Source organism: Trichoderma aggressivum (genome assembly GCF_033847375.1).
Source record: "Trichoderma aggressivum f. europaeum strain CBS 100526 chromosome Unknown scaffold_034, whole genome shotgun sequence".
NCBI classification, from domain to species: Eukaryota; Fungi; Ascomycota; class Sordariomycetes; order Hypocreales; family Hypocreaceae; genus Trichoderma; species Trichoderma aggressivum.
In genome coordinates, this window is record NW_026946400.1 from 220,160 (window position 1) to 244,049 (window position 23,890).

General features: G+C 51.9%; 7 protein-coding genes across 7 annotated transcripts; 4 read left to right on the top strand and 3 right to left on the bottom strand.

Annotated features, from left to right (window-relative positions):
* Positions 1–187: 187 nt before the first annotated feature.
* On the bottom strand, positions 188–1,496 carry Triagg1_7618 (uncharacterized protein; the record flags this gene model as incomplete). The annotated part of the gene is made up of 4 exons (XM_062902374.1): positions 188–988; positions 1,057–1,170; positions 1,260–1,409; positions 1,476–1,496. The coding sequence occupies 4 exons, from the start codon at positions 1,494–1,496 to the stop codon at positions 188–190; spliced, it is 1,086 nt and encodes a 361-aa protein (XP_062753443.1).
* Positions 1,497–2,272: 776 nt separating this feature from the next.
* On the top strand, positions 2,273–3,793 carry Triagg1_7619 (uncharacterized protein; the record flags this gene model as incomplete). The annotated part of the gene is made up of 2 exons (XM_062902375.1): positions 2,273–2,859; positions 2,923–3,793. The coding sequence occupies 2 exons, from the start codon at positions 2,273–2,275 to the stop codon at positions 3,791–3,793; spliced, it is 1,458 nt and encodes a 485-aa protein (XP_062753444.1).
* A 585-nt stretch (positions 3,794–4,378) lies between these two features.
* Triagg1_7620 (uncharacterized protein) lies at positions 4,379–6,225 on the top strand (the record flags this gene model as incomplete). Its single annotated transcript, XM_062902376.1, has 5 exons — positions 4,379–4,443; positions 4,506–4,732; positions 4,778–5,617; positions 5,679–5,716; positions 5,785–6,225. 5 exons carry the CDS (start codon positions 4,379–4,381, stop codon positions 6,223–6,225), a joined length of 1,611 nt encoding a protein of 536 aa, XP_062753445.1.
* A 512-nt stretch (positions 6,226–6,737) lies between these two features.
* On the top strand, positions 6,738–9,504 carry Triagg1_7621 (uncharacterized protein; the record flags this gene model as incomplete). The annotated part of the gene is made up of 4 exons (XM_062902377.1): positions 6,738–8,093; positions 8,206–8,367; positions 8,425–8,853; positions 8,926–9,504. The coding sequence occupies 4 exons, from the start codon at positions 6,738–6,740 to the stop codon at positions 9,502–9,504; spliced, it is 2,526 nt and encodes an 841-aa protein (XP_062753446.1).
* Positions 9,505–12,715: 3,211 nt separating this feature from the next.
* Positions 12,716–13,552, top strand: Triagg1_7622 (uncharacterized protein; the record flags this gene model as incomplete). The annotated part of the gene is made up of 1 exon (XM_062902378.1): positions 12,716–13,552. The coding sequence occupies one exon, from the start codon at positions 12,716–12,718 to the stop codon at positions 13,550–13,552; it is 837 nt and encodes a 278-aa protein (XP_062753447.1).
* Positions 13,553–14,339: 787 nt separating this feature from the next.
* Triagg1_7623 (uncharacterized protein) lies at positions 14,340–15,535 on the bottom strand (the record flags this gene model as incomplete). Its single annotated transcript, XM_062902379.1, has 2 exons — positions 14,340–14,690; positions 14,771–15,535. 2 exons carry the CDS (start codon positions 15,533–15,535, stop codon positions 14,340–14,342), a joined length of 1,116 nt encoding a protein of 371 aa, XP_062753448.1.
* Positions 15,536–17,286: 1,751 nt separating this feature from the next.
* Positions 17,287–19,683, bottom strand: Triagg1_7624 (uncharacterized protein; the record flags this gene model as incomplete). Its single annotated transcript, XM_062902380.1, has 3 exons — positions 17,287–17,403; positions 17,465–18,802; positions 19,066–19,683. The coding sequence occupies 3 exons, from the start codon at positions 19,681–19,683 to the stop codon at positions 17,287–17,289; spliced, it is 2,073 nt and encodes a 690-aa protein (XP_062753449.1).
* Positions 19,684–23,890: the final 4,207 nt, after the last annotated feature.

Consider the following 23,890-nt stretch of genomic DNA (forward strand, 5'->3'; position numbering starts at 1 on the left):
ACGATGAATCTCGAGCTCCAATCTTGTTATATATGACTGTATACCCATCATTTTATCAATATGACATATGCTGCAGTTTTGCGCAATGCTAAGCCACTGTGTACATTGTGCATCCTAATCTAAAAACGTCCCAGATCCATGACGCAGAGAAAATCCAAGGAGAAAGTCGATAAATGAACAGCTTTTTTTAGACTTCGACAAGCTCATCATCTTCGTCTGCTTCAATCTCCTTTACGCGCTCTTCTTCCACACGCCCCTCTGTCTCTGCCCCTGCCTCATCTCGCATGAGAACCTGCACTAGTCTATCGCATGCTTCTTGGACGCCCTCATCGTTGACTCTCATGTGTGTTTCCCGGATGATTGGGTATACCTTGACCTTTCTCATCAGCTCACGGCCTTCCAGTGTGCTCGTCAACAATGTCAACGTCTCGACGTGAGTCTGGATATTGGCCGTGTCCGAGTCACGCTTCTTATCCGGCGGGAGGAGTTGCAAGTCAGGCAACATGTCCATCGAGTCATCGTCATCGTACTCTTCATTACCAGTAATGGGCAAAAGAATATAAGGAAGAATATCAATTTCCGACTCAGACAAGAACGAAGGATGGGCGGGGATCTCGAACGCAGCGTTCTTGATGGTGTTTGCGACGCCTTTCCTGCGAATGTCGGACTTGTGCTCGGTGAAGACCTTGAGCTTGGTCAGGGGGATGACGTTGTCGTAGGTCTGCTCGGCGAGGAAGTACTGGCGGATCTCGGTGTGCTTGGCGAGGTCGGCGAAGACGTAGGCGAGGTAGTCAAAGTCTGCCTTTTTGTTGTAGGCGCCGTCTTGGCCCTTGACGAAGAGGTCCATGAGCTGGTTGATGACGCGGTCGTCGGAGCCGAGCTGTGAGGGGGCCTCTTGTTTTCTGTGGAAGAAGGCCTTTGAGCCTTCGAATTTGGAGAGATTGGCGAGGAGCATGGCTAGTAGGTCTGCGTTTGGCTCTTCTGGGTGCTGTTGCGGAGATGATTTGTGTTATTTTGGGTGAGTTTTTTGGAGGTGAGGTGGGTGGTGAGACTTACGACGATATGTGAGAATACCATTTCCAGGAATTTCTCATCTGTTGCCACAAATTCCAGGATCTCCTGGTCTCCCGTCAAGTTGATCAGAATAGTCAAGGCATGCTCGGCGATTTTCTATACATGAAAAGGATCAGACCTTTGTCCTGATATTGAACTTGGCTTCTCCCGCGGAGGCCATGAAAGTTACTCCACGGGACGCTTACAGCAATGTCTCGAACAAGGAATTTCAGATGCTTCACTGGCTTAAGCTGCTCGGTTTTGAAAATGGACGGCTCAGTTTCTGAAAAGGGGACCAGGTTCTCTATTGCGACGGCCCTGATCTGGGGGTTTGGATGGGCGATGAAGCCCACGAGCTATGTTATAGGTTAGCATCTGTATTTTGTCTGGGTATGTGATTTCCAAGTATATATAAGACATACTTCTTCCAGCTCCGTAGGCATGACGTCTTGTAATCTATATGAGAATAAATGAGTTGAAGCAAAATCCCTGGTTTATAAAAGGTGTCGCAGAGTGTATAGAGAATGACCGTCTTATTGCATGAAATATTTTGGAGGGGCAGCTTTTTTTGGATTTTGATGATAGTGGGGTGAAAAAATGCGAGGCGTCATAGGCCGGTACTAACCATTTTAGGCAGCATTGTGAAAGAGATGGAAGACTCGAGATTCTGCAAAGTCAAGATAGCACGTGATGATCTTATAAGTAAAATAAGATGAAGTCGGGTGGGAGTTGTGTAAATAGATGGTTGATTTAAGAGATGATTATCAGATCTATCCTTTATTCAGAAGAATCGAGAGCCAAGCTTGGTGACCAATTGTGGTGCACTACAACACAACTAAAACTGAGGTAAGCGGCGTACTATTCAAAAATTTAAAGATATTTGATCCATATCAGATTACTATACACTCTGTGTATCATCAATAGCTTCTATCTCAAGCATCAAGACGAGGCGCTTCATCAATTCCATTGCTCAAGGTGTAAAGAGAGAGACATGGGTACTTTGCCATGCAAAGGCGGTGAGCTGTAAGATGGGTTTTTGGTGCGGCGCGCTAAGCCTCATCCGTTGAGAGGGGTGGCAGATCGATAAGACACAAATTTTTGATTTTCTGCCCACCAAGTTTGTCCGGCCCCAGTAGAACCCAAATCGCACTCTGATATCCAACAGTTGCGTCTACAGAAATCAATCCACCACAGATTACATACAGCATTGGAATTCAAGATGCCCAAGGCAACGACTCCTACCGCGGCGCGCCCCGGCCGGCGCCACAATCCCCTGGAAGATGACGTTTTGGCGACGGGCATTCTGCGAAACAAGCCTACCAAAAGAAAGTCCAAGGACGTGGAAGAGTCCGAGGATGCGTTTGTGGATTCCAAGGCCTCCAAGAACATTCTGCGGATAGGCCGCGAGCTGATGGAGGAGGAGAATGCCGAGAACCCAGTAACAAAGCCCACGGTGGACAACTTTGGGTACGATTCGAGATTCGGCGAGGAAGAGGAAGATCACAAGGGCTATGACGGGGACGAGGCCTGGGGAGACGACGATGACATGGTGGAGGAGGTCGAGGTCGACCCTGAAGACCTCGATACTTACAGGAAATTCATGGGAGACGAAGAGGATGACGATCTGCTGAAGCACGGCTGGGATCTCAAGGGTTCCGCAGAACCCCAGGGCGAGTCCATCAACTTGGCCGACCTGATTCTGGAGAAGATTGCTGCGCATGAGGCAGCTCAGGCTAGCGGAGGCAATGTCCGAGCCCCCGACGACGACTATGAGCTTCCACCCAAGGTTGTGGAAGTGTACACCAAGTAAGTAATGCCATCTCTCGAAAATGCATGTAGTTATGGGCCCGGAGCTAACAGCACCACCAGGATTGGCGAAATTCTTTCCCGCTACAAGTCCGGGCCTCTTCCCAAGCCCTTCAAGATTCTCCCAACTATCCCCCACTGGGAGGACATTATCGATGTCTCCAAGCCCGAAAACTGGACCCCCAATGCCACCTATCAAGCGACCAGGATATTCGTCTCCGCCAAGCCTGGAGTGGTCCAACGGTTCCTGGAGATGGTGGTGTTGGAAAAGGTCCGCGAAGATATCTACGACACGAAAAAGCTCAACGTCCACCTGTTCAACTCCCTCAAGAAGGCCCTTTACAAACCTGCCGCCTTTTTCAAGGGCTTTTTGTTCCCTCTGATCGGCAGTGGCACCTGCACTCTGCGAGAAGCACACATCATTTCAGCTGTCTTGGCGCGAGTTTCCATCCCAGTCCTTCACTCTGCCGCGGCCATCAAGGGTCTTTGCGACATTGCCGCTCAAGAGGCTTCTCAGGGCAGTGAGGGAGGTGGAGCGACCAACATCTTCATCAAGACTCTTCTGGAGAAAAAATACGCTCTCCCTTACCAGGCTATTGATGCTCTAGTCTTCCACTTCTTGAGATTCCGCGCCGAAGACCCCGCCACCGCCAGGGCTGGCGATAACATGACCGTTGTCATGAGCGGATCCGACTACAGGGCTAAGCTGCCCGTTATCTGGCACCAGAGTCTCCTGGCGTTTGCGCAGAGATACAAGGGCGACATCACCGAGGACCAGCGTGAGGCACTGCTGGATCTTCTGCTAACGCACGGTCACTCTGCCATTGGCCCTGAAGTCAGGCGAGAGCTGCTGGCCGGACGAGGCCGTGGAATCCCCCTGGAGCCTCAGGGGATGGCTTTGGATGGTGACGACACGATGGAAATGGATGCATAATTGCATAGCGACTGATGGGAACATGTATGGCGTTTCGGCGTATTTGGATTGGGAAGCCACTAAAATGGATGTTTGAGTAATGAGGACAGACGGATCAGGTCTCATGAGACATGTCAAGTGCGACAATACCAGTTTTCTTTTCTTTTCAAGTCAAATGAATAAAAAAGTATACTCTTGTGTCATGATTAATTCTTAAAGTTGAGCGAGACGGAGTGAAATAGTATGGACGCCCCCGATGGGACCTTCCATCAACCCCTACCTATAGTACCTATACTGTACCTAAGGTATTACTGTCTTATCCTGTCTTGGCTCATACGCGCGCCTCTCCCAAAACTCTCCATTTACATCAAACAATTTCCTATAAACAAACCTCGAGTACTTTTAATCCTACCATCGTCCAGCACCTACATCCTAAGAGGAGTGTCGCGACTTTCCTCCTCTTCTCTTTTTCTCTTCTTTTCTAACTATTTATTTGTTGCTCTATTTCATTTCGTCTCGCAGCTGTTTGCCGATTCGCCAGGGACCAGTTGAAGCGCTGTCGCCTCCGCTTCATTGCTTTCCAGCGGGTGACGATAACTGTTCACCATGTCCGATAACGAACACACAGCAGAAGTAACAGCAAGCAGTACTTCAGATTCTCATGATGACAGGTACACCCTCAGCTATTCTGTGTTTGTAAGTCACCTTGATAGTGCTAATCATATCTCCACAGTTACTTTGATCTCACAGTCCGCTCTTTACCTGTCCCGCCGCCGTTCCTTCTCCTCACCCTTGCGCCGCCCTCTCATGAGCCGCCTCGATTGACTCCTTGGGAGAGGGCTATGCAAGATGGTGCTTTTACAAACTCAACCTCTCCGGCAGGTTCACCGGACAGAAAGAGAGCCGAGTCTTTATCCACTTCTGCCCCAAAATTCGGCGTCGATCCGCCACGGCCACCTCGTGAGGGATACGAGTAGGTCTGGTTCCCTGAGGGATATTGGGCAGAGAGACAGGTCACGCCAGCCTCTCCCCGAAAGAGCAACGCCAGTTCAAATGCGCGCTTCTGGAAATGGCGTTCACGGTCGGCCAAATCTGCGAGTGAGGCAGATGCACTACTCAATGGGCGTTGTGCCTCTCGAGTGACCTCTGCGACAGGACCAAAATCGAAACCCGACCTCCCAAAACCTGATCCGCCGGCCATTCATCAAGTGTGGACTCCATATCTATCCGAGTCTGATCATGTGTTCTCACTACAACATCCCACTGCAGAGCCTCTCTCACCTTCTGCTGCTGCAATGACGCCTTCAAAGTCACAGCAGTCGAGCGAAAGCATTGTAGTCTCTCCCGGTTTAAAGAGCCGCCGCTTAGTCGACACCCCGAAAATCACCTCGCCCGAGAGCCATACTCAAACAACCATGAAAGCCGGGTTACCAACGCCCTTACTCTCTCCAAGAGTCTTGTATCTCAAAGCCAAGAAAGAAATCGAATCCAAGCTCAAGCAAAAACAGCATGAGGACTCGTATATCCATTGTACATCAGATGCCGGCAATCAGACAGATATCGGGTTAGAAGCTAAGCATCTAGCCCACGATGAGGATTGCCGGACGCGGTCAACGGTTGAAGGTGCCAGAAAATTCCTCGCCTCTCAGAACATCAGCAAGACGGGAACATGGTTTAAAGACGAGTTTCATACTTCCAAAATAGGCCGCAAACTATTTGGAAGAGCCCCATGGCATCGAAAGGAATCTGGGGACTCGTTCACCAGCGTATCCAGCTCCATCAGAGCAGTGCTTAAGGGCAAGACACCTCCTGCGAGTCCTGCCACTTTCGGGTTGAGCCAGACGAGTACGCCAACACACTTTATGTCAAGTATAAACATATGTATAAACTAATTCCGATCTGACAGGTCGCTACAATCTATCTCACAGCACATTTCCCGGAGGGGTGAGTATATCTCTCTCCTCGGCTTCTATGCTTTGTGTTGTGAGTTACATCAACTTATCGCCGAGTAGGAGGCCATTCGAGTCAGCACACCTCCCTTGGATGAAGATACAGCCGACGGCAGGCCGCGGGCTTTTTTCACGTCATTGACACCTCCCACACAAGACGGTGAGACCAACTCCAAGACGGCTTCGCCATCGAATCGCTCTGTGAAACGTTTCAGTATCCACGGTGGCAGCATAGCATCGCAGCCTCGCGAGTGGTGGGAGCAGGCACCTCAACGTGGATCTCGCCGCGACATACCTGTTACTATTCGCACTTCAGCCAGCAGATTCGAATTCGACGTCCCAGAGCATTTGCCGTCAAGCCCAATGTGCCCTGCCAACAAGCGCCACAAGAGCGGCGGCACGGGCGTGTGTGTGTATCACGGACGGAGAAAGACGAGGTCTGTCCTGAGAGAGGAAATGAGCAGAGCAGAAGCACCAGAACACTCGTCAGCGGATATTGGTTGATACATGTACCTTACACAGAGGCACGCAGTTGTTACTCGAGCCTTTTCAGCTCCAACGCCCCTTGATAGAGACCATTTCCCCTACGATACCTAGATGTTTGTCTTTATTAGCATAGAATAAAAAGCACAAATTTCGTCCATAGAATCTGAAATTCAGTGTATCATTGCCTCTTGTCTCCGAGCCAGTGAAGATCACATGAATATATTGTGAGTCGTTGAAAGTGACAACTTGGCTGATACAGTGGCCACAGCAATTGCCTAATTGGGCATTGGGGGAACTGTGGCGCTAAATTAACGCGTGCACCAACTGGAAAACGCGCTGCACGCGTTCAAATTAATTGACAGGTCTAGGTCTAGGTTAACCATCGCCAACCTCCATTCTCGAAGGGCAGGCAAAACATCGCGACCCCTTCCGCCTTCAAACCACGTAATGCACCATTAGGCATTTTAATAAACGCACTGCTGTTGAGGCTGTGCATTTCTCTGGTGTTTTTCTCCGCCACAGGCCGAACAATGGAACTCGATGCAGCTTCTGCAGGCCAAAAACGAAGTCTTGACGAACACGATCCCGACACAGCTGCAACGCCCACAGCAGCCTCGAAGAAGCGCAGGATTGATGGAGAAAACGCAGGCTCTACGACGCCAGGCGCCTTGAGCACCATCGCCTCGGCCATCTCGGGCGTTTTTGGATACGGCAAAAAGGCTGCCGAAACGCAGACACCGACCGATGCCGCGGCGAATGGCGTCTTCTTGCCAAAGCCACTGCTGCCGCTATCTACAACATCACCGAATAGGAGTAAGCCAGCTATCAAGCTAGCGGCTCTGATTGGGACGAAATGGGATACTGGAGACTTGATCAAGCCGTCGGCGGCGAAAAGGGGGAGAGGAGGGAGGCGGAAAGCGGCCCCCGTGCCGGATGCTATCTCAGCAACAGAATCGGCAGCGCCTTCAGGTAGAGGCAGGGGAAGGGGAAGGGGGAGAGGTAGCAGAGGCGGGAGAGGCAGCAGAGGAGGGAGAGGACGAGGCGGAGCCAGAGACACGGCCAGGAAAGAGGACGAGGCGGAGGACAGCATCGATGCCGTTGCAAACGAGGCCAAACCAGAAGCCGTGGCCGTGCCTCACGAATCGCCTTCAACGGTGCGCTCGATCAGGCGTCTCGACTTGATGCCGCTTTCCAATGGCATGCTTGACACTACAGCGGACGAGCTTTCGACGAATGAGTTCCCTACCGTCAGTCCTCTGAAGAGCAGAAGCCTCAATCTAAACCAGAGACTGGCTGAGTCAACGAGTGCCGCGTCGACGCCAAAGAGCATCCTATCTCCGACCAAGAAAGAGGGACCTCGGCCGCAAAAGAACGTTTCTTTCAACAAGAGCATCGATGCCGAAGCCACCACTGAGGTCTTTTTTGAGGACTTGCCCAAGGGGCCCAGCGCCAAAAAGAAGCCTGGTCGAAAGCCCAAGCAGGCTCAGCCTGTTGTTGCTGCCACGGATGAGATTGTATGCGGCGTGTGCTCTAGGCCAGACTCGCAAGCACCCAACGAGATTATCCTATGCGATAACTGCGACTTTGCTGTCCATCAAATGTGCTACGGAGTACGAGAGATTCCAGAGGGCGATTGGCTATGCAAGTCGTGCGCGCAGGAAGACGTCTTGGGACTGACCAAGAAACCGACTGAGGAGGCTTCTGAAACGGCTGCCAACCGGGTGACGGCCCCTGTTGTCGAGGTGCCGGAGATTCCCAACCTAGACCATCACTTGCGCACCCTGCAGAGAGTTCTCCTGGATCGGTGCAACGGCCGGAGGACGATTCGCATGTTCGGCCAGCAAGATCAATACGAGAAGGCGCATCAGCTCATTGAGCAGACTGTCGTGGCGGGCGAAGGAAACTCTATGCTCCTCATTGGTCCGAGGGGGTGTGGTAAAACAACGGCATGTACATGGAGCTGCTTGCTAACAGAGCTGATGCTAACGGTTCATCCAGATGATCAACAACATTGTCAAGGACATGTCACGGGAACATCGACAGGATTTCCATATTGTTAGGCTCAACGGATTCATCCATACAGATGACAAGCTAGCGCTGAAGGAAATCTGGAGACAGCTTGGAAAAGAGATGCAGGTTGACGACGACTTGCTGAACCGAGTGAGTAACAACATCATGTCCTCCGCCAACGACCAATCCCTTGCTAACTATTCACAGTCCAACTATGCGGACACCATGGCATCCTTGTTGGCACTGCTGTCCCACCCTTCGGAAATCCTGGGGTTAGATGAGGGAGTCACGTCGCAATCCGTGATATTCATCATTGACGAGTTCGATCTGTTTGCGACTCATCCCAGGCAGACGCTTTTGTACAACTTGTTCGACATTGCACAATCCCGAAAGGCGCCCATTGCGGTCTTGGGCTGCACAACGCGCCTCGACGTGGTGGAGATGTTGGAGAAGAGAGTCAAGAGCCGGTTCAGCCACCGATATATTTATTTGTCTTTACCCAAGAATCTAGCGGCTTTCTGGCAAGTGTGCCGACAGGGGCTCATGCTCGGGGATGTCGAACCGGAGGAAGAAGGGCTGGACCGGAGCGTCGAAGGATTCAGCGAATTCCAGGCGTATTGGGATCACAGGATTGAGGTCAGTAAAGTTTCTCCGCGCTCGGAAACTCTTCCGTACGGCTTCTTGTGCTAATGACGGCTTGGCGTGCAGGATCTCTACAAACAGCGAGCATTTCAGGACTTGCTACAGTACCACTACTACACAACCAAGTCGCCGTCGGCATTCTTCAACGAATGGATCTTGCCGCTCTCGTGGCTGACGGCGGGCAATCCCAACCTCAACATTCCCGCCGTCGGCTCAGAGTTGACGTCGCTGGCGCCGCCAGATTCGCGGCTGCACCTGTTGTCGACACTGTCGGAGCTGGATCTCGGGCTATTGATTGCCGCCGCCCGGCTCGACATTGTGGCCGACACGGACACGGTCAACTTTGCCATGGCATACGACGAGTACAGCACGCTGGCAGGGCGGCAGCGCGTACAGTCGGCTACGGCAGGCATGCTCGCGCAGGGCGGCAACGCGAGGGTCTGGAGCCGGGGCGTGGCGGCCGTGGCATGGGAGCGACTCGTGACGCTGGGATTGCTGGTGCCGGCGGGCGTGGGAGCAGGCAGCCGAAGCCAGGGACATGGTGGCCTGGAAGCAAAGATGTGGAGAGTGGACGTGGCGCTGGAGGAGATTCCGGTAGCTACGAAGTTGAGCACTGTTTTGGCCAAGTGGTGCAAGGAGATATGATTTCACGATTGTTTGTCCTGATTCCGTTTCCTTGACTGCTTCTTACACGCGGGCCTGGGCATGACCAAAGGGAATTTGTTTGTTTATTGTTTTATTGTTTTCTTTCTTCCTCTTTACTATCTGACTAGGGAGGAAACGCATAAGCATGTACGGAACAGGATAAGACATACACATGATAGACAGCCAAAAGGGGTACGAGGGAACGGGCCGTTCCTGGAACAATGACTCCAAGAAACGATACTAAATACATTAATTATGGTAACTTGTTGTTGATGAAGCCGTGGCGGCAGAGCATTTGATGCAAAATGGCCCGGATCATCTTTGCTGATCTCGGCCGAGTGATATAGTCTAAAGAAAAGACCCTTGATGCCACATGCCAAATCTTTTGAGCAAACAAGAGATTGTCAATTTTGATTTTTTTTGCCGCGGCCCAAGCATAGGGCATTTCCGAAAAGCTCACAAGAATTCCTCCTTTTCCTCGTTCCCTTGAAGAGAGAGCAGTCTCCATTGAAAGATTTGCTCCGTGCCGGACAAATTGATGCGTCCATAGGCCGGTCAAGAGAACCGACATCTCGACCTCTGCTCTCCCATGTCTTTTTAAGGTTGTATTAAGCATCTGATTACTTTGTCGCAACGGCGCCTATTCGAAAAGAAGGAGGGGCCAGAAAGTGGATCAAGAAAGAAGTTGTTCATTTCAGTTGGACTCAAGAGGCCAATATGCCGAATATACGAGCGGCCTTTGCATATTGGTGTTTATCAGTGGAGTAGTTTTTCTGGGGGCGGAATCAAGGTATGGAGAGGCGCGGGTTGGTTAATGCGGCCGTCGGGGTAAATCAAATGGGAATTTTTGGGTTGCTTGTGCGAATTGTGGTTTGGGCGATAGCCGGGCTAGTTTTGCCGGGGGGGGATAAGTAATACGTGTATTTTGCTGAGGAATGGGAGATGTGATTATTATTCGGGGATTCAAATTGTTTAGATGCCGGCGTTGTTCTTTATTTTGTCTTTTTTTTTTTGTGTTATTGTTATTCTTCTTTTGCAGCTGTTGGTGATGGTAGGATGGAGATGTATTGTTGGTGAAGAGACCGTGGGGTGAGGCGGCCGGGATGAATCAGACGCCGATTCTGCCTTGCCTTGCGTATCTGCAGATACCGAACTGCAGGTAACCGGGGAATGACATGTCAACAATGATTAGATACTAGGTAGGTAAATACTGCGAGTACTACGTTGAAAAGAAGGTGAATCAGAGAGAGAAGAAGACGGGCAAAAGCAGGTGTCAGTCAGTCACATCGGAAAAGGCTGCTAATGCATCCCATCAGCCTCGGATATCCCACCCGAACTCTTACTCGGCGCAGCCCAATCTCGAACTTCCAGAAGGGGCATTTCGTATACACGGCAGCCCTTGAAGCTAGCGGGAAGTTCGAGTAGCATTTGCCTAGAGCGGCACATCATCAATTCCCACGATGCCACTGTAGTGTTGCAGCAAAGAAGATGTAGCATGTGGAATTATCGATGACATGAAATCTTCCGTACCGCAGCAACCGCAACATCCGCAAATGTCAATCATGATGATTGTACAGTATTGCATGCAGCTTCTCCATAGCGAAATGGTAAGTAAGTGGAGGGGTTTTTTTTTTTCTGCTATTTTTTTACGAGCAAGAAGAAAAGAAACTCGGGAAGCCTCTTTTTGGCTCAGCCCTGTGAGCTTGTTGGTTCTGGTTTAGTCTGGTGTAGTCTGGTTGGGCCAAGCCCCCAACGAGAGAAAATAAAAGCGGGGCCGGAAGTCACTTACGCCAGAGGATTCTAAGAATAAACGGATGACTAAGGTGTTTGACGGGCGGAAAGCGAAACCAGGGGATTTATCTGTTTGGCTTTGAACATGGGAGGCAAAGTTGACGAGTAAACAGGCGGTCAGAGAGGGAGCAAGTAGCGAGTATTAACCAGTACCATTCAATTATATTCAAAGAATATGTTGATGTTGGTTTAATCAATGTTGATTAATTCAATCGAATTGTTCTTGTAAGCAACGAGCCGGATTCGATTCGATTCACGTGCGACCAGTCCCCACATTGCCCGAGCTCCGTCGTCGTCCGTCCTGAAGCAGCCAAACCGCAATCACTCTCCACCAATCAATCAGTTTGAAAGCTGCATCTCCGTTTCGTCACAGCCGCAGCGTATCAAATCATCCCCCCGGGGCGTATCTGCGTCGTCTCGTCGATTCGGCAGCGTTGCGGAACCGGTACCCAGTCTGTCTGTGTGTCCTTTGAATAGCCGACAAGGACCAGAGCAGAACGTGCCAATTGCCAGCCAACAGCCGTTGATTCAGTCAAGCCACTTACTTTCCGACTTGCGGCCCAACCAACATACCAACTACACACGAGCATCAACCAACAACAACGCCATTATTACAGATCAATACTGCGCAGATATTGGATACCCTGGCCGCATTCATCCGCCAGGGACCCAGCCAGAGCCACCCCCGGGCTGACGCCTGTCAGCACAAGCGCCGCTCCAGCCTTTTTCTCGCCCGCCCAAGAAACCAAAAAAAGGGCCATTGCCAGCGCTTTCTTCGTTCGTATCTTCTTTTTTTTCGGGGCAGCAATTTCCGGCGGCTATCCCAGTCTTACGGGATTTCTCCCATTTAATCGCGGTTATACTAGCGCTGCTATTAACAGGCCGCATTACAAAAGCAAAGCAGTCCAAGTTTGACTGGGGATCAATATCGACCAACCTCGTACTAAACTCTATTCATCTTCTCTCTCTCCCCTTCTTCTTCCTCTCTTTCTCTTTCTCGTCTTCTTCTTCTTCTTCTTTATTTCGTCCCCCCGATCAGCACAGCACAGCACAGCACAGGCTCCGTTCGCTTGACGCTGGTTTTAGCGTCAGTCTGTTGGTGTCCCTTGCTTCAGCTCTGAAACGCCGCTTACAGTAGCATCCCATCCCGCCACCAAAAACCGCCCCGCGCCTTTGCTTGGGGGGCTCGTGATATCAGACACAAGGCCATTGTATCACCCGCTCCTTTGGACAAAGGCCGAAACAAATAAATCCATCCGCCCTGCGCCTCTTTTTTTTTTTTATTCTGTTCCTTCTCTTGGCTTGTTTTTCCCACCATCGAATCTGCTGCTACATAGCACAAAGTCGCAGAGGAGGTTTCAGTCGATCAGCTACAGTACAAGACGACACAGACACAGCACAGCTTACACGCAAGCCCAACATGTCGAAACGAACAGTCTTCACCTCCATCACTCCCCTCCCCCCCGGCATCTCCCGCCAAACCGCCATCGACTTCCTCCACAACCACCGCGACATGATCGACTTGAATCCCCTGGTCACCGACCGCCACGTCATCCCGCCTCCTCCCCACGCCCTGCCCGAAGAGCACGTCTGCACCTGGTACTCCATCACCGACAAGATCTCGTACCTCCCCGGCAGCCTCGTCACCGGCGCCATCTCATATACCGCCGCCTTCCACGACCTGCCCCTGGGCCTGCAGACGCACTGCCACGCCCCCATGGGCGTCGACCTGCGCGAGAAGTGGACGGTGGGGGGCTCCGAGCCGGGGGAAGACCCGGAACCCATGGAGCTGGGCCTGGGAGCGCCGCGGTCCGGCCTGTACATCCGGGAGGATGTCGTCATCACCTGCAACGTCATGATGGCGAGCTTCATCAAGAAGACGATCAAAAAGGCCCACGGCACCCTGATTGAGGCGCTGTCTGTCAAGGCTGCCTCGTCAGGTGCTCCGCCAGTAGCAGAGTCGCAGGCCCAGATGCAGTACCGGAAGCAGACGCCGTATCCCCAAAGCGCACAAACCGCGCAGGGGCAGCAGCTCAGGTCGCTGAGGCTCGAAGAACTGAGAAAGCCACTGCCTCCGCGGCCAACCTCGTGGCAAGCGCCGCCGACGCCGCCCATGGCATCGCTGTCGACCGAGGCGTTTCAGTATCGCGACCAGGAGCTGGATACTTCAGGCGTCGACTATGCATACCCGCCAGAGCCATTGGCTCCCCGCTCGATGAGAACGCCTCCGCATGCCTACGTCCCGGAGCTGCTGTAAATGGCTGGTGCTCATCCCCGGTTTGACAAATTTGTCTTGGTTTGGATTTTTTGGGAAGTTGGATGTAATAATTCGTGAGGACATGGTTCCCCGAGTCTCATGTCATGTGCTGGATAACGTGATGGGTCCGGAAGCAATAGAAAGCGACAGCAATTCCTTTTTTCTTTTTTTTAACTAGGAATTCACCTTGGGTTGAATGCGTGGCGTTGGCGGTAAAAGGGAGAATGTTTATATATTTCAAACAGGGCTTATTAGCGTTGAGAAGCTCTCTCTCTCTCATCTCACATATAGGATAGGAGGGAAGTCGGCATTTGGAGAACAAGTCAATCACTGCGAATCACATTTACACAAAGCAAATGAGTAAAAAGAACAATGATTTTGCATTTGAAACATACAAACAAAAGACTCTTCACTCGGCAAAAGCAACACTACACGTCGATGCCCTTCTATGCTGAATTAAAAAAAGAGGAAGAAGAAGAAGAAGTAATCACCCCCTGATAAGAAGAAGAAAAGGAGCTCACAAGTTGAAAAGAAAAATTTCTATCCCCAGAGAAGAACGAACGAATCCTAAAAGAACACACCTGTCCAAAAAGTGAAAAATAAAAAATAGCAGAAGGGCACCCGTATTTTATCTTATGACCCCAACCACCCCGTCCTCTAAACCTCCCAATATCTCGTGTGTGTTACTCCCACCCAAAGTGTCATCCTCTTCATGCTCATCATCATCCTCCACATGTCCTTCCCTCCACTCGTTGCCACAAAAAAAACATGCTGAGAAGGAATCTGTTTACAATGCCATGACGCCGACGAGGAGCGCGCCGAAAACAGCGGCCCCGACGTGCACGAAGCTCGTGGACGCGCCGCTGACGGTGACCGGGGGAGGGTGAGGCTTGGGGTCCTCGGGCTTCTTGGGGTCCTCGGGCTTCTTGGGGTCTTCGGGCTTCTTGCCGTCCCACTCGGGCTTCTTGGGGTCCTCGGGCTTCTTGGAGTCCTCGGTGGGCTTGGGGTCCTCGGGCTTCTTGTTGTCCCACTCGCCCTTCTTGGGGTCTTCGGGCTTCTTGGGGTCCCATTCCTTGTTGTCCCAGTCCTTGTTGCCGTCCCACTTGGTAGGGGGCTTGACGGTCTCGGTAGGGCAAGGCTGTGAAAAAAAAAAAAGACGTGAGAGTTAGCATGGTGTTTGTAGTAGCTGTATAAGGGGTGGGGGGGAGAAGAGTTTACCTCAATGACGGTGCAGGGGCAGTCGGTGATGGTGAGGGTGGTGGCCTTTGTGACAGTGTACGTCTTCTTGTTGACGGTGAGAGTGGTAGGCTCCGGGCAGTAGGTGGTGTACTGGGAGACAATCTTGGTGGTGGTGTAGGCAGACTTGGTCTTGTTCCACTTGTTCTCCCACTGCTCGTGGCCGTCCCAGTGGCCATCATACTTGTCGTTGTTGTCGCCGTCCTTGTTGTCCCACTCCTTCTTCTCGCCGTCCTTGTCCTTGTTCTCCCACTCCTTGTGCTCGCCGTCCTTCTCCTTGTTCTCCCACTCCTTGTGCTCGCCGTCCTTGTCCTTGTTCTCCCACTCCTTGTGCTCGCCGTCCTTGTCCTTGTTCTCCCACTCCTTGTGCTCGCCGTCCTTCTCCTTGGGGTCATACTCCTTGTTCTCCTTGCCCTTGTTCTCCCACTCCTTGGGATCGTACTCCTTCTTCTCGCCGTCCTTGTTCTCCCACTCCTTGTTGGCGTTGGGGTCATACTCCTTGTGCTCCTCCTTGTCCTTGTCCTTGTTCTCCCACTCCTTGGCGTCATACTCCTTCTTCTCGCCGCCATCCTTCTTCTCGCCCTCGTAGTCCTTGTGCTCCCACTCCTTGTGCGAAGGGTCAATAGCATAGTACGACGGGCTCGGGTCAGGGTACGCCGGCCTGTTCTCAGAAACAGACGGGTAGTAGATGTTGCCTGCGGCGGCAAAGCCCACAAGGGACACGAGGACAGCCTGGGCGCTACGCATCTTGATTCTTCTGTGTGGTTTTTTGTTTTTTCAAACTGTATGCCGAGAAGCGAGTGACACTACAAGAATAAAAAAGGTTGTAGTAGGTATAAAAATCTCGGTCTCAAAAAGAGTGAAGAGAGAGAGAGAAAAAAACGAATGTTTCAAGGGAAAACGAGAAAAGCGAATGTGAAGCTGATGCGAATGATGGAGAGAGAGAGAGAGAAAAGAAAGGACTCGAAGCCATCTCAACGGGGGGTTTATATAATGCTCGAGGCGAGGGGACGAAGCCATAGAATCATCACGCGCAAAAAAGTGCCCGCATCAGAAACAGAAACGAAACAAAACAAAAAACATATTCCAAAGCTCTCTCGAAATGTGAGGCAAAAAAAATTCGCCCGTCTGCGTCCAAGACATGCTAGCCAACAATCCAAAAGCAGAGAGGGAAAAAAAAAAACAAAAATAGTACTCGCAGCATGTCAAACGAAGAAGAACCAACTTAAGAGATGGCATATCCCACATACTGCAGACAAACACTCGCCATTTCTGCGCCTCAGACATTTCTCTCCCTTCCCATCGTCTTCGTCGGCTGTCCAGCCCCCTCGCGAATGCTTCAACTCCAGCAAATGCGACGATCGTCCTCCTTCCCGCATTCCTCTGCCCGCCGAAAGCAAATTACCCATCATGCCAGTTCTTCCATCACGTTGCCTCAGTTGCCGCAACCGCCCGCCCCAGCCTCTCATTTTCCTACATTCCCAAGGCAAACAAACGACGAAGAAAAACATTCACTTTCACGCTATGGCGCAATCCTTGGAACTCTTGACGCGTGCGGGTTTGATGCATTTTTATTTCCTAGTCATGGGAATTTTGACTCGGGCTTATTGCCTTTATTTCTCGTTTCATCGCAGTCCTTGGGGACCGTAGTGTAGCATACATACATGGTACTCAAACATACATTGTGCCGGCAGGCTCTCGCAATTGTCCATCGTTGACGCCCATTGCCGTTGCCGTCGCAGTGTCTCGAATTCCACCACAGGCCCGTACAGGCGACACGATTATCTCCCTGCCTCGGTAATGTAGAGCGCGTCGATACCGATTCGCGCAGACCAGCCCGAAGCCATCCTTTCATCACGGCCGCAAATCACCCTCCCCCAAATTCCGACCAATACACCCCTTTGTCAGAAATGCAAAGTCAACTGCAAAATAGATCAAAACGAGTACACACTAAACAAGCCGCCATGTTGTGCCGTATTCGTTGCCATGCGACCTCTCTTCTATACCAGGTTTCCTTAAACGCCTTCCACTCTTGCTTCTTTTTTTCTCTTTTGTCCAAATCAAAAATAAAAATCAAGAAAAAAAACTCAACCGGTCGTAGCAACCATTAAGAATCCATCCTGGCGGTGAAATCAAAGCTGAGACAAAATGCGGCATGTCGTACGTACAAGATGTGTACGAACATGTTGAGAGCGGGAAAGAGGGGAGGAAAAACAAATGAGAGCAAAACAAAAACAGAAAAAAAAAGTGGCAAATGACACTATGAACACCGGTTCGATGCAGATATGAGAGCAGAAATCTAGTAGGTATCAAGTCGTGCCGCCCTTTGACAAAGCAAAATATAGTCAACCCTGGAACAAATAGGGAAATTAACAAGAGGAAAAAAAAATATGCGGAAAAAATATCGAGTCATATGCCGGTGAATCGTCGCAATCGTGAAAGGCCGTGTTGGTTAACACGCCTATCATCCGTCGTGAGCATGCGCCTTGGAAGGCCCATTACTTTCGGTTGGAGCGACTCAGGCTCCGCTCGACACCTCGTGAAGAGCCGTCAAGGTTAAAGTTTTGCAGCTGCTGCTCATACTTGGCGTTGCGCAGAAACTTGGGTACGGAGTCCTGTGATGGCATTGTTAGCAAATAAAGAGGGGTGAAAATTTTGCAGGCAGGGAGTACTCACACTAGCCATCAACTTGAAGACGGCGTTTTGCGCGTTTTCAAATAGCGAAGTGACCTCTTGCAACGTCTCAATCATGCCATTCTCCTGGCCAACGGCCTTGGTCATTCTCGTCGCCAAGTTATTTCGCAGCTGGTGGTCAATGTTGAGTTCGCAAGGCGAGCCCGGAGCCAGGAAGGCGTTGTAGATGCCGTAGGCTTGGGCCATAATCTCCTTGATGATATCCATGGAATTGTTGGAGGGGTTGGCCTCGGCTTGTCGGATGGCCGTCTTACAGTTTGTGACAAAGTCGTTGACGTCCTTGTAGAAGGAAAGGTTCTCCTCGCAGTGCGTTTCCCTCAGGTTCTCGCGGAACAGGAGGCGGAGGGCGGGGTCGTTGAGGATCTTCTCGAGACGCTGCGTGTTGGAGTCGCGAACGACGCCGTTGCGCTGTGAGCCAGTGCCAGCCTCGCTCTCGGATGGGCGGCCGCGCGAGCTGGTGCCGTTGATCACGTCCTTTCCTCGTTGCGAGATTTGGTAGACAGCATACTTGGTCGGTTGGAACAGATGACAGCCGGGGTTCTGCAGCATGAACGATCTGTCCTGGACCACAGTATCTATCAACTCAAACTCGACGAAGAGGGACGCAATCTCAATGGCCTCTCGCTTGTCCACAATGGTGCAGCAGTCCACCAGCCAATCCGAGGTGGCCTTGCCGGTAAAGGTATCCTTGTGCACCTTTCCGTTTACCCGACGCTCATTGGCCATCTTGACACCCGTGAGGCCATCCTCATAATCGTGCAGGGAGTCCGAGTCGGCTGCAGCCACGTTGGGCTTGACATTGCGGGCCTCGGAACCGACAAATCGGCGAAAGATGACTTCGACAGTGCCTCGGTCGCTGAGGATCTTGTCGCTGTGCTGCTCCCTCTCCAGAATGACGAGAGAGCAGCAGTGGAGGCTGACTAGCTCGGCGACTTGCTTCTGCTGAATGCCGTTCCTAGAGCAAAATCGATCCAGAATTGCAACGCCCTTGGCCGTTAGCTGCCACACTGAGCCCTTCATGTTGTAGACTGGCTGCATCTTTCCGTCAGCAGACTCAATGAAGCGGGCCTCGACAAATCTTTGGCAGATTGAGCGAGCCATGTCCTTGGCCATGGAAAAGGTGGTCGTGGTTGTGGTGGTGACGATTCTTGAGGGATCCTTGGGGTCAGGCATGCGGTTGGACTGGGAGAACTTGAGCGATCCCAGGTTGTTAATAGCATCCTCGGACAGAAAAGTGTAGTCCACCTTGGTCAACCGCACTCTGTGGGAACCAAGAGGCAGAAGGCTGACAATCAGTGTGGAGAAGAGATCCTTGAAATCCTGTATCTCGTGTTAGAGGCATAAAAGCACGGAGTTGCGAAAAAAGGATTGATGAAGGGGAAAGACATGGGGGGATATTGACGACAGAAGATCGCCAACGGCCCAGTCTGTCTACAAAGTGATGCGTGCAAAACGGCTTGTCTTGAAATGAGTAGTAGTAGTTGTAGTAGCAGCAGTGGTAGCTACAGGGGAGAGAAGGGGAGGGGAGGGTGAGGGTGAGGGTAAGAGTAAGTGAGATGAGCGTCAAGTGAGATGAAACATACTCTTGTGAAAGGCCGGTCATCGTCGGTCATGCGCAACAAGCGCGAGGATGTCTGATGCATTTTGTTTGGAGATGAGGATTCAGAGGACAGGCCAGTAGAAGGCAGGGTGGGAGAGTGCTGGGCGGATGAAAAGGACGACTGCTTGCCGTCTCCCGGGTTGGACAGCAAAGACTGGCTGCTCGGGTAGTTGAAGGCGGTTGGCCGGTCAGGGCTTGCGGGCTCGTCCCTCAATTGATGCGAGGGCGCAGTGAGCGAGAGGCGAGCAAGCGTCGGGTTGGACTGGCGGTTCCGGATGACGGGCTCTGAGATGCTGGCAATGACGCTCTGCGTTCTATCCAAGGCGGCAGCCGCACGTGAGAGGATGCTGCTCGTGGTCCGCTGGTGGCGTGGCAGTGATGATGAGCCTATCGAGACGGAGCTGGCGTGGCGGCGTGACTGTGAGACTGGAGGTGGAGATTTGGTGGCCTCGAAGCGACGCTCTGCTGGTGCTGGAGACGGTGATGGTGCTGGGGCTCGCGAGACGCTCGTGAGAGACTGAGTTCGGTCGGGTTGCTGTCTCGATGAAGGAGGCAGAGGCTCGACGATTGTGTTTAGAGGTTGCGACAAAAAGGCGGCCATCTGTGGGAACAAGAGAAAAGAGTTAGAAAGTTTGGGGAGATTTGAATAAAAAAAGATCAATGGTGACCTTAGAACTCCTTTGGGGGTGTGTACGCTGAAAACAGGCCTGGCAGAAGAAGGTACATGGACGGGTAGAGGGTACTTTGCAGTGCAGGGGGACGGACGCTGCACCCTCGCGCGCTGTGGAACGGGGGGTTATGCTGGAGGGGGGGTGGCTCCAGCGCATGAGCCTGGGGTCTCTAGCGCGGGCTGGCGTACCAGGTACTTCGCTGGCCCCTCCGAGAGCCCGTGCAGCGACCAAATGGGCTGATGGGGGAGATTGAGGGAGCTTCGACAAGGAGAACAAGGCCCGGGAGAAGCCGAGCGTCATGTCAAGGCTGCGTTGCTTTGGCTTCAATGCGTCTCTTTCATCTTTTGGAGGATATTGGGATTGATCAGATGGCGAGAGGAGAAGGAGGCAGTGGGACGGCGCAGGCGAGATGAGGGAGACAGAGAGAGGAACGAACTCGGACTGACGGGCTGTGTTTCGACCGCGGAAACTCCTGCCAAGTACGAGTATGTGTGTGCGAGTCTGCGTTTCTGTGGACAGACAAGACTGACAGACAGACAGACAATGCAATGCAATGCAGGATCCAAGTACGAGTTACATGTACAAGGCCGCAGGCAATGGCGTACATGTATCGATTTTGTCGCCAAAACTGGCTCTTGGACTTGGACTTGGGACTTGGACTTGGACTTGGGAAGAGGGCGGGATGTGGGTATGCACTAAACCGAGCTTGAAACTGTGAAGAAAAAAAAAAAAAGAACATCAACCCCCCCATGGACATGGACAGACACAAGCAATTGATGCAGCGGGGCGGCGCCAGCAGGAACAGGTCCACAAAACGACCCGTTTATTACATTTGCTGTGAGGCGACAACTGACGAGTCGTCGCACTTCTGCAAGTCCCACAAGAACCACGTTTTTGTGGGAAGAAAGCAAGGCCAGTGTCTGGTTTTGGCGCTGTGCTCGTGGCACGCACGCACATACATACAGATACTTGTGCAGGGTGCAGGGTTGCAGGGTACAGGGTAAAGGGTAAAGGGTACGGGGACAAGGGCGAAGAGAGGCAGCAATCGGTTCATACTCGTACAAGTACTGTACAGAGGTAGCACCAGTAGAGGAACCGGATGCGGTGCTAATGCCGGTGACAAGAGCAGCAAGCAAGGAGCAACTTCTCCAAGCGGCAAAGGGCTTTGCTTTGACGGGATAGCATCGTCATCGTCACCGTGATCATCACTATCAGCTCTACTGTATCAGCAGCATCAGCATCAGCATCAGCATCAGAGAAACGCATGCTTCACTTCATGCCCCCCCAATGCCGTCCCCAAGACCCTTATGAGGCACTCGTACAGTACTAGCACACGCCACTTGCGTGCCATGGAGCGACTCTTGGCTTCCCAAGCGCCGGGCCGCTGTGCGTGCTGGCTGCTTTCGAGAACAACGACCAGCATCATCCATTTTGCATTGCCCAGCTCTGCCGTGGGGCCAGCTGACCCTGGTACTTGCGCAGTAGCGGTAAGAACGCTGCTAGCACGAGTACACGTCCTGGCGTGGAGAGCCGGGCTTGCGCTTTTCAAAGAGACAAATGTCCCGAGCACAGAGGCTAGCATGTTGCACTTGTGTCATACCAGCGAGGGAACAGGACGAACGAAGAAGGGGGAAAACTGCGTCTGGATCCCAATGATCGACCAAGGCACTAACCAGGTCTTCCCTGGGACGAGCTTTTCTTGCCCTCTTCCGCCCCCCAAACCCCCTTGTCGCAATGCTTCCAATTGCCTTCTTTCTTCTCTCTTTCGCAAGAGGCGTTCGGTGACTATCCGAACCACCGTCGTCATCTGAGCCCTATGGCGCAGGAGATTTTTACTCTTTACTCTTCTGGCGGGCATAGAACGACTCCGTATTCCGCCATTGAGTAAACGGCGTGCTCCTAGTAAATTGAAGGTTCATGCACGTCTTTCCAGGGTAGCAGCAATTAGCAGCAGGTTTCCCTAATGTGACAAATGTGATTTGATATGTGTTTCGACCCGTCATGGCGACTTCACCGCCAACGGAGAAAAAAAACATAAAAAAAAAAAAAAAAGGGCCAGCTAGTGACTGGAGATAGTGCCCACAAGGGGACCACCCCATCACACAGCCTTTTTCTTCCTTTTTCTCAAGGTATTCCAAAAACGGGTAGAGGGCTGGAGGAGGGTGCGCCGGACTAAGAAGAAAAGAGAGGAGAGAGACCAAGTACGAGTAGAAACATTTGCCACCTACCGAAGCTACCTAGTACTCGTACCGCGCAAGTGGTGGTAGCTGAGAGGGGGAGCCGGGGTAAAAAGAAGCGGTGCAAAATCGGTGACGCCGTGATGAAGCAAACTTGGACCAGCTTCGCGATGTCCGAATGATTATCCGGCTTTGTCCCTGGCCTTTGACCTTTTTTGTTTCAGCTCGCCGCGGGTTTTGGACTTGCCAATTGAGACTTGCTAGAGGGCGTCGTCGTCGGTTTGTCTATGCGTGATGGGCTGGGACATTCCTGTACAAGCCTGGAGAGTTTATTGTCTGGGTCTTGCCTCTTATCAGCCATATTCGCATTAGCCAGAGACGCCCCATGAAGCTAGTTGGATGGGTTTCACATTGTCATGTGGCCACAGGGAGACGCCCCATTCTTCATCTGGACGGGCCAATGAGGAGGGTGTGCAGCTGCCGTCCATGGCTCTTCTAGAAGCGGACGCAAGTTTGCGCTGTTAGGGGCAAGGAGGATCATGGCGATATGATATATGCCGGGGTGTGATGTGATATGATAGGAAGAACGGACAAAGAGGGAATCACATTATTCACCTTTATGACCATGCACGCTCTCTCGTGGTTGGCTGGGAGCCGTTGCCTTGGCTTTCTGCGATAATCTGGGGTATGCCTTTTCCGGGAATAAGTCTCACTCTCTGCGTCTCCCTGCAGAAAATCGATAGCAGCATAAGCCCACGAGTAATCCGTATGTCGTCGTCGGAATCCGGTATATCTCCGGCTCAAGCAAATACCAGAGGCAGGTTATTTTTTCCTCCTCCTCCTCTTCTTGTTCCCTATTTTTCGGCAAGGACGAAATAGGTGGTAAGCAAGACAAGGATGGTTTTTAAAAAGGCGAATGAAGATGAAATGAAAAGCTTCAATTGAAACTAGCTCGCGTATATTCGTTGCCGTTTCTTGGTGGACGTGCGCAAGTAGAGGGCAGAGGCGATGACCGAAGGCGTCAAGCTTGGTTCATGAAAGAAAATACTCGGAACCCTAAAATCACAGCTGCTCAGGGAGGCTATTTAGGGATTTTCGGAGCGAGCGGCAGCTGAAACGAAACAGGGCCCGGCAACTGTTGGAGTCGTTTGGACAGTCAAAGGGGGCCACCCGGAATACTGAAGAAAGAAAATCAGGAGAGGCGCGGAGCAAGCGGCATCATTGCCCGTGTTCCTTGTTCACCCAGGGACAGCTTCATATTTTCCCCTGAAGATGTCACAAGAGGGGCGCCCCGGGATCACTTATACACCATGCACCTGGGCAATCACTTGCTAATCAACAGAGAATACCTATAGCACGATCAACGCGTGCCATCTCGAGTGCGTGTGCTACTGCTAAATAGATGAGATGATCATCTTGCAGCGGTGTGACGAGCCCAGCCCTATCTGTTCCCGCAGTTTATTAGTCGCAATTGCTCCTTTTGGCCAGTACCCGTACTTGGCGATGTTTCAGGAGGATGCTCGGACTGCGATTGAGCACCGCCATCCGAGGCGCACGTTGGGAGCCTGTCTGCCACTCTACTATAACAGTAAAGTATGTTCGGGCATGTCAGATTGCGCTTACTTGGAAGACGCGGGCTTATTACCACGTTGCGCGCCAGGCAGAGGCTAGCTAAGCCTTAAGTATCAGATCGTTTCTTTTTTGCCGATCTGCCAAGAACCCGGAGCGCAAGATCTTAAGCTCATCTCCTGCTGCCGCGTGTACAGAGTACGGAGCACTCTACCTCCCGGATCTGATAATTGCCCAGTTCGTACGACTCAGTTGCAGACGGCGTGGTAAGCCTGCCTGCGCAGCTTGTTTGCATCCCATGCCGCGGGCTAGCCTGGCCCATGGGCACAATTCTGTCCTCGCGTCGAAGCCATGGCGTGTTGCAGCTCGCGCCCTATTGTCCCATTGACGG